The 9,568-nt window shown below is 40.4% G+C and overlaps 1 protein-coding gene across 1 annotated transcript; it reads left to right on the top strand.

The window, feature by feature from the left end:
• The first annotated feature begins 2,752 nt into the window (after window positions 1-2,752).
• LOC143888213 (uncharacterized) lies at window positions 2,753-8,956 on the top strand. The gene is made up of 2 exons (XM_077392574.1): window positions 2,753-3,944; window positions 8,589-8,956. Exons 1-2 carry the CDS (start codon window positions 2,753-2,755, stop codon window positions 8,660-8,662), a joined length of 1,266 nt encoding a protein of 421 aa, XP_077248689.1. The 3' UTR covers window positions 8,663-8,956.
• The last annotated feature ends 612 nt before the right edge of the window (window positions 8,957-9,568 follow it).

Raw genomic sequence — 9,568 nt, forward strand, 5'->3', positions numbered from 1 at the left:
TTTAGAACCGAGGCTCATATATTCTTTGAGATTGACAACAATGGGGCTGTGATCAGAAATTCTAGGGAATTTGTATTCCGCAAAGGCATGAGGGGAGTCTTGAAGCCAAAGATCATTGATCAAAACTCTGTCCAGACGAGCGTACTTCCTTTCAGCCAACACAACTCTATTGTTCCAGGACAGGGTGTGACCAATGGAACGAAGATCCATTAAAGAACAGCTGTTTATGCATTGATTGAAGTCCTCAATGTCATTCTGATTGTGCCTTGCATCATAAGACCTTTCAGAGTGATCCCTGATCACATTAAAGTCACCCAGCTCAATCCAAGGCCCCTGAATGGTCCTCTCAATATTTTCTAGATCCTGCCACAGAGTTTTACGATCGCCGCCATAATTTCGACCATACACCGTTGTGAGATGAAAACAGAGATTCAGCTGCATCAGATAAACTTTAGCATGAATAAATTGGCTAGAATCAATTAAAATTTCCATTCTTACTCGATTAGGATCCCAGATAATCCAAATCCGACCTTTCAAAACATGAGCATAATTGCCATAGAAGGACCAAGACCCACATATATCCTGGACATGATCTCTCATCATCTGCTCTCTGGCCTTTGTTTCTTGCAAACAGCAAATAGGGGAATTAGTAGAATTGATCATATTTTTTACTTCTCCTTTTTTTGCCTCCGAGCAGATCCCCCTTACATTCCAAGAGGCAATTAACTTCATTGGGAACTATTGGGGCAAAGAGTAGGGGGGCTCTCAGCGGAGCATTGTTTCTGGGCGTCCCTGAGCCGACCATCTTTTGGTTGAGAGTGATTCCGCGGTTTTGGGCTCTCTTTTTCGTCCATCGTGCTAGCATTAGCCGAGAGGATCTGCCATTCTGCCTCAGGACATGAGGGATATGAAGAGAGACAAGTAGACTCCATCCGCGGTAGAGTGGGCATGTAACAACCCTAAAAAAAAAAAAAAAAAAAAAAAAAAAAAAAAAAAAAACTCGGAATTCCGAGAATAATTCTCGGAACTCCGAGAACTACTGGAGAGATCTCGGAACTCCGAGAAAATAACCTCGGAATTCCGAGAAATCGGACAGTAGTTTTGGAATCCGGTTCTCGGAACTCCGAGAGCATTTCTCGGAACTCCGAGAAAATGCCTCGGAACTCCGAGAATGTCGCGGATTGAGAATCCGAGAGTTTCCAAACTCTCTATGAAGTGCCGATTTTCGTCCTTTTTGGGTGAGTTAACACCAAAACAAACCCTAAAAAGATTCATGACTATATATATACACTATCATAACCTAATGTTCTTCATAAATCAAAACCCTAAAACCTAAGGAGAGTAAGAAAAGGAGAATTCAAGGAAAGGGAGAAGAAGGAAGGGCTTTCAACTCCAAGATCCATCAAGCTTCATTCAATTCTCTCAATTCAAGTAATCAATCACATCAATCAAACCAATCCATTCAAAGGCAAAGGCAAGATTTCGGATTATGTTTTGTAATCTACACTATAACTAGAATTCTTGAAAGTTTAGATAAAACCTCTTATGATTTTGTTTCTTATTCCTGAATCCAAATCATGATTTTTCATTGAAAACCAAAACGCTATAATGGAGATGATTAAAGACCATAATTTCATATACCCTTGATACCATCTCACTCGTACCCGAAAAGGGACGAGAAGGTCAAAGAACCACGTGAACTCCTCGTACAAAAACAGTGCGAAAGGTATCCTCGTACAAAAACAGTGCGAAGGTTATAATTCTACATGGGTATCATTGTGTATAGGAATTAATGGGGAAGGAAAGGGAAGAGCATAGACTCTAATGATTTCATAACAGTAGTTTCTAACGATTCTAGAGCAATAGTCTCTAATGAATTTCACATTGAACAAAGTGTTCTACCCTACCAATTGCATGAAAAACCCATACTCTGAAGATTTATTCAAATTACTTGAATTCCTTTATATTATTGATTCACATTAAAAGCCAAATATCATATTCTTGTTTCGTACTGCAAATTCTTTGATATCCTCTAACATGAGATGATTATATATTTAAATCTTTCAATTGACTTAGTTAAGTTTTATTACACTGCATAACCGTTATTCTTGCATCCTGACTCTTAAAATTGTTCTACAGACTTTAACGGTGATAACCTGGAAAACCAGCAAATCGATCAAAACGAAGGAGCATTTGCTGATGAACAGACCTAGGCAAAAAGGGATGGGGAGAGATGTTAGAGTTTAGATTGTTATTTTCTTTTCTTTTAGTTTTCTTTTAAAAAGTCCTTTGGACTTAGAGATATTATTTGGTAAATTCGTGGATGTTATTATTAAAGGTTAATGGAATAAAATTTATCTTCCCTTATTTCTGTCTCGATTTCATTAAATAAATGATTTGTTTTTAACTAAGACTTCCGCTGTATGAAAGAATGAATGTGTTTTGTGCCTCTTTTATTTTTTTGAGAGGCGTAGCAATCCGGATTTTCGGGGCTCGTTTGCTCTGTTTTATAAAGAGCTAGGCTCAGAATTGCCTCAAAATTTAGCCTGAGAATCCGGGTCGTTACAGAGGTGGTATCAGAGCCTATCTAGGTTAGTCAGTGAGGAACCTAGTGCGAGTCTGGGTATATGTCTAAGGTTGGGTAGTTGAACCTAATTAACTAAAGTACAACCTAACCACAATTTACATGATTATAATTAATTTAAGTAAATTAGAATTTTTATGAACTAACAATTGTGTGTTCTTTTGACAGATGGATCAAAGAGAGTTGCGAGGTAATGCTAGGAGAGGTCGTGGTGGTGCCCATGTTGGTGAAGGAGCAGATCCTTTACTCATGATTGCTGATCTCCTTAGAGGTCAAGCTCAAGCACAGGCTGCTACTCAGACAGTCATAGCCCAAAACCAAGCAGCTAATCAGGCCGCTTTGCAGAACATTGCAACCACTCTAGCAGCTCGCCATGCGCCTGCAGCAGATCCGACTAAGCTGCACAGGCAGTTCAGGGACTACAGGCCATCGGAGTTTACAGGAGTGGGAGACCCTTTGGTTGCAGACCACTGGATTTTGGAAGTGGAAAGCATATTTGAAGTAATGGAGTGCAGCGATATTCATAAAATCCGTTTGGCTACCTTTTTACTAAAGGACCAAGCAGGAGTGTGGTGGAGATCCTTACTGCAAAATTATCCTTATGCTAAGAATGAGACGTGGACCGAATTCAAAGTACGGTTCAACAACCAATTCTTTCCTAACCATGTTAAGAGGGAATTGGCATCTCAGTTTGCGTCTCTGAAGCAGGGATCTTTGACTGTGGCTCAGTATGGAGCCAAGTTTAGGCAGTTGTCGAGGTATGCACCTGGCTATGCCTCTACAGAGGAGGATAAAGTTTCGAAGTTTGTTGACAACCTTCGCCCATCTCTTATGGCGAAAGTTGTTCTTCATGAACCTCAGACTTTGGTAGAAGCTTGCGCGAAAGCCGAGATGGCTGAGCGTAGTGAGAAAGTGATTATGGCCGCCAGAATGCCGCCATCAGGGAGCAGGAATCAAGTGCCGCCGCCTAAGAGACAGAGAATGGAAGATGGAGTTCCTGCAAGGGTTCCTTGTGCTATTTGCGGAAAATTTCATGCTGGAAGGTGTTGGAAGACGATGAATGTCTGCCACAACTGTGGAGACCCGAGTCACAAGATTTTGGAGTGTCCTAAGCCTACATTTAGGGACACGAGACCTCAAAGGCAGCAGCAGAATTTTCAGCCAGCAATGAATCAGGGGAACCGAATTAATAATAATCAGCAGCAGCAGAAACCCCCAGCGCAGCAGCAGCAGCAGAATCAGTGGAAAGGGTATCAGAATCGCCAGCAGAATCTGGAGAAGAGTGCATCTCAAGCACCTGTCAACCGAGTCTATGCGCTTAATCAACAAGACGCTGATGCCTCCGACGCAGTCATTGAAGGTCAGCTTTTTGTTAATAATACATCTGTGCATATTCTTGTAGATTCTGGCTCTACCTTGTCATTCATATCACCAATTTTTGCGAAAGAACTGAATTTGACCCCTATTACTCTAAATTTCCCTTTGAGAATTATTACTCCTTTAGGAGATGATGTAATTACAAATTTAGTGTGTAAGGGATGTATTATAAAGATAGGTGGTAGAGAGCTTTTGGCTGATTTAGTGCTATTGGAGATGAACGATTTTAGAGTTATCCTTGGTATGGATTGGCTAGCAGCTTATCATGCTAATGTGGATTGCTTTCATAAAATCATGAAATTTGCAATTCCTGGAGAAGAAGAAATCATTTTTGAGGGAGTGAAGCGCCCTATGAAGAAGATTAAAGTAATTGCAGCTGTGAAAGCTCAGAAGTTGATCAATAAAGGATGTGAATGCTTTCTGGCTTTCATGGAGAAGGAAGAAGTCAGTATTGAGTTGTCTGTTTCAGACATCCCTGTGGTGAGGGAGTTTCTGGATGTCTTTCCAGAAGACTTTGAATTACCTCCCCACAGAGAGATCGACTTTACTATCGATCTTGTGCTAGGGACCGAGCCTATTTCTAAAACACCTTACAGAATGGCCCCGGCTGAATTGAAAGAATTGAAGGAGCAATTATCAGAATTGTTGGAGAAGGGATTTATTAGACCCAGTTCATCCCCATGGGGAGCTCCTGTGCTATTTGTGAAGAAGAAGGATGGTAGTCTTCGCTTGTGCATTGACTACAGGCAGTTGAATAAGGTGACTATCAAGAATCGTTATCCTCTTCCTCGGATAGACGATCTCTTTGACCAGTTGCAAGGAGCTACTCATTTCTCGAAGATTGATTTGAGATCTGGATATCATCAGTTGCGTATCAGAGACGAGGACATTTCAAAGTCAGCTTTTCGTACTCGATACGGTCACTATGAATTTGTCGTAATGCCGTTTGGATTGACAAATGCACCAGCCATATTTATGGACTTGATGAATAGAGTATTCAAGCCATTTTTGGATCAGTTCGTGGTGGTATTCATAGATGACATCCTTATTTACTCGAAATCTGAAGAGGAGCATGCTAAGCATTTGGGACTTGCATTAGAGACTTTGAGAAAGAATCAGTTGTATGCAAAATTCTCTAAATGTGAGTTTTGGCTCGAGCGTGTTACATTTTTGGGTCATGTGATATCAAAAGAAGGAATTGAAGTGGATCCTACTAAGATTCAAGAAGTTACTTCATGGAAGCAACCTACCAATGTTACTGAGATCAGAAGTTTCTTGGGTCTGGCCGGGTATTACAGGAAGTTTGTTGAAGGCTTTTCAATTTTAGCTGGACCTTTGACTAAATTGACCAGGAAGAATGTTAAATATGTTTGGAATGAAGAATGTGAAAGCAGTTTTCAAGAATTGAAGAAAATATTGACATCAGCTCCAGTTTTGATACTTCCTACCGCAGAAGGAGATTTTGTGGTGTATAGTGATGCATCATTTCGAGGTTTGGGTTGCGTGCTCATGCAATCAGGCAAGGTCATTGCCTATGGTTCGAGGCAGTTGAAGAAGCACGAAGTGAATTACCCAACTCATGATCTGGAATTAGCAGCAGTGGTTTTCGCTTTGAGGATATGGCGACACTACTTGTATGGTGTCAAGTTTGAGGTTTTTACAGATCATAAGAGCCTCAAGTATCTTTTTGATCAGAAAGAGCTGAATATGAGACAGAGAAGATGGGTTGAATTTTTGAAGGATTATGACTTCACCTTGAGTTATCATCCAGGCAAGGCTAATGTAGTGGCTGACGCTCTTAGCCGACAAGAACACCCTATGATGGCCTGTTTGATGATGGAAGAATGGGAATTGCTTGAGCGGTTCAGAGATTTAGATTTGGGAACTTGCGAAATTGGCGATAAATCCTTTATTGCTAATATTCGAGTTCGGTCGAATATCATAGAAACTGTTAAAGCAGCTCAGATAGATGATGAAGGAATTTTGAAATTAAAGGCTGAAGTTGATTCTAAACCAAAGTTTTCAGTAGGAGAGGATGGATGTTTGTTCTTTAAAGACAGAATTTGTGTGCCAGCTAAGGAAGAAATCAGAAAGGACATTTTGGATGAGGCACATAAGTCTCGTTACACCATTCATCCAGGTAACACAAAGATGTACCAAGACTTGAAGAGGAATCTTTGGTGGAGTGGAATGAAAAGGGACATTGCTGAGTATGTTTCTAAATGCCTAACTTGTCAGAAAGTAAAGGCAGAGCATCAGAAACCTGGAGGTACATTGGACCCTTTGGAGATTCCCATGTGGAAATGGGATAGCTTGTCCATGGATTTTATCATGGGTTTACCCAAATCGAAGAGCAATTGTGATGGTATTTGGGTGATTGTGGACCGTCTTTCTAAATCGGCTCATTTCATTCCGATTAAGAAAGATTGGAAGTTGGAAAAGCTTGCTGAAACATATGTGGCTCAGATCGTTAGGTATCATGGTGTGCCCTCGACCATAATCTCTGACCGAGACTCTCGGTTCACTTCGGGATTCTGGAAGAGCTTACATTCTGCTTTGGGTTCGAAGTTGAGTTTCAGTACAGCATATCATCCTCAGACTGATGGTCAGACTGAAAGAGTAAATCAGATCCTTGAAGATTTGTTGAGAGCTTGTGTTCTAGATTTTGGTGGAGATTGGGAGAAGCATTTGCCTCTATGTGAATTTGCTTACAACAACAGCTACCAGCAGAGTATTCAGATGGCTCCATTTGAAGCTCTATATGGCCGTGCCTGCAGATCACCTTTGTGCTGGGCTGAAGTTGGTGAGAAGCAATTGCTTGGACCAAAGTTGGTTCGAGAGTCGACTGAAAAAGTTGCATTGATTAAGGATCGTTTGAAGATCGCGCAGAGTCGACAGAAGAGTTATGCCGATCAGCGGAGGAGAGATTTAGAATTCGCTGAAGGCGATATGGTTTTTATGAAGATTTCGCCGTTCAGGGCAGTAATGCGTTTTGGAAAGAAAGGGAAGTTGACTCCTCGTTTTATTGGACCCTACCGAATTGTGAAAAGGATTGGGGCAAGAGCTTATAAATTGAAGTTGCCTTCTAATTTGGAGCGGATGCATGATGTTTTTCATGTATCGATGCTTCGATTGTATCATCCCGACCCTTCACATGTTTTGGCCGAGGATGATGTCGAGCTTCAAGAAGATTGGTCTTTTTCTGAAGGACCTGTGAAGATTTTAGATCGAGAAGAGCGAGCTTTGCGAAATAAGACGATTTCGTTGGTCAAGGTTCTTTGGCGACATCATGGCGTTGAAGAAGCAACTTGGGAGCGCGAATCGGAAATCTTGAAGAAATATCCGCATTTGCTCGGAGGTATATTCCTTACTTCTCATTTATAATCTGTTGTATAATAATCGGTTGTTTTCGGTTTACCCTATGAGAGAGATCAAATTTCGAGGACGAAATTCCTCTAAGGGGGGTAGAGTGTAACAACCCTAAAAAAAAAAAAAAAAAAAAAAAAAACTCGGAATTCCGAGAACTACTGGAGAGATCTCGGAACTCCGAGAAAATAACCTCGGAATTCCGAGAAATCGGACAGTAGTTTTGGAATCCGGTTCTCGGAACTCCGAGAGCATTTCTCGGAACTCCGAGAAAATGCCTCGGAACTCCGAGAATGTCGCGGATTGAGAATCCGAGAGTTTCCAAACTCTCTATGAAGTGCCGATTTCCGTCCTTTTTGGGTGAGTTAACACCAAAACAAACCCTAAAAAGATTCATGACTATATATATACACTATCATAACCTAATGTTCTTCATAAATCAAAACCCTAAAACCTAAGGAGAGTAAGAAAAGGAGAATTCAAGGAAAGGGAGAAGAAGGAAGGGCTTTCAACTCCAAGATCCATCAAGCTTCATTCAATTCTCTCAATTCAAGTAATCAATCACATCAATCAAACCAATCCATTCAAAGGCAAAGGCAAGATTTCGGATTATGTTTTGTAATCTACACTATAACTAGAATTCTTGAAAGTTTAGATAAAACCTCTTATGATTTTGTTTCTTATTCCTGAATCCAAATCATGATTTTTCATTGAAAACCAAAACCCTATAATGGAGATGATTAAAGGCCATAATTTCATATACCCTTGATACCATCTCACTCGTACCCGAAAAGGGAAGAGAAGGTCAAAGAACCACGTGAACTCCTCGTACAAAAACAGTGCGAAAGGTATCCTCGTACAAAAACAGTACGAAGGTTATAATTCTACATGGGTATCATTGTGTATAGGAATTAATGGGGAAGGAAAGGGAAGAGCATAGACTCTAATGATTTCATAACAGTAGTTTCTAACGATTCTAGAGCAATAGTCTCTAATGAATTTCACATTGAACAAAGTGTTCTACCCTACCAATTGCATGAAAAACCCATACTCTGAAGATTTATTCAAATTACTTGAATTCCTTTATATTATTGATTCACATTAAAAGCCAAATATCATATTCTTGTTTCGTACTGCAAATTCTTTGATATCCTCTAACATGAGATGATTATATATTTAAATCTTTCAATTGACTTAGTTAAGTTTTATTACACTGCATAACCGTTATTCTTGCATCCTGACTCTTAAAATTGTTCTACAGACTTTAACGGTGATAACCTGGAAAACCAGCAAATCGATCAAAACGAAGGAGCATTTGCTGATGAACAGACCTAGGCAAAAAGGGATGGGGAGAGATGTTAGAGTTTAGATTGTTATTTTCTTTTCTTTTAGTTTTCTTTTAAAAAGTCCTTTGGACTTAGAGATATTATTTGGTAAATTCGTGGATGTTATTATTAAAGGTTAATGGAATAAAATTTATCTTCCCTTATTTCTGTCTCGATTTCATTAAATAAATGATTTGTTTTTAACTAAGACTTCCGCTGTATGAAAGAATGAATGTGTTTTGTGCCTCTTTTATTTTTTTGAGAGGCGTAGCAATCCGGATTTTCGGGGCTCGTTTGCTCTGTTTTATAAAGAGCTAGGCTCAGAATTGCCTCAAAATTTAGCCTGAGAATCCGGGTCGTTACAGGGCACTTCCTCCTCTATGTCCATTTTGGCTTCTATAGGATCCGTTTCCTCCAATTCTTCTATAATAGAATATGAATTTTGAACCTTTAGCATAGGTTTAGTTATCAATTCTCTCATAAGGCTTGTGGTATTCACTGGCATAGTATCTTTCAAAGGATCCAGTGCCTCCGTAGTTAGCTGAACATCTCCCCCCGATGGAGCTTCTATTCGGTCAGCTTCTTCCAAAGGATTCACGTCCTTTCCACCTGCTTTGACTGGTCTCCAGACCTGTTTCGGTTTAGCTTCTTTCAGGTGTGAAACACTTCTAACACAAGCTTCTGTGGAATGACTGAAATTATTACAATGTTTGCAAGCAATAGGCTTCCAGTCGTAAATCACCTCCTGGTCATGAACCCCTTTAGAGGTGTGGATGGGAATGATCTCAGGATATGGCGTACCAGCTTCCACTTTGTGGACCCCGATCCGAGAGGGGCGGGGGGACGTGCCCCCACGCGAGTCTCGGGATCATCCACGTGAAGGAGAGCTCCGCCAAGGAACTCTCGAAAGAGTGCC

Source organism: Tasmannia lanceolata, unplaced genomic scaffold, assembly GCF_043159265.1.
Source record: "Tasmannia lanceolata isolate RefF3 unplaced genomic scaffold, GAP_Taslan_0.1 ptg000002l, whole genome shotgun sequence".
In the NCBI taxonomy this organism is placed as follows: domain Eukaryota; kingdom Viridiplantae; phylum Streptophyta; class Magnoliopsida; order Canellales; family Winteraceae; genus Tasmannia; species Tasmannia lanceolata.

Excerpts from the sequence above, each read along its gene's own strand:
- LOC143888213 (XM_077392574.1), top strand. The coding sequence starts at position 2,753 with ATGGATCAAAGAGAGTTGCGAGGTAATGCTAGGAGAGGTCGTGGTGGT. Across the intron at positions 3,945-8,588 it reads CTCCGACGCAGTCATTGAAG|ACTTTAACGGTGATAACCTG; the intron begins GTCAGCTTTTTG and ends ATTGTTCTACAG.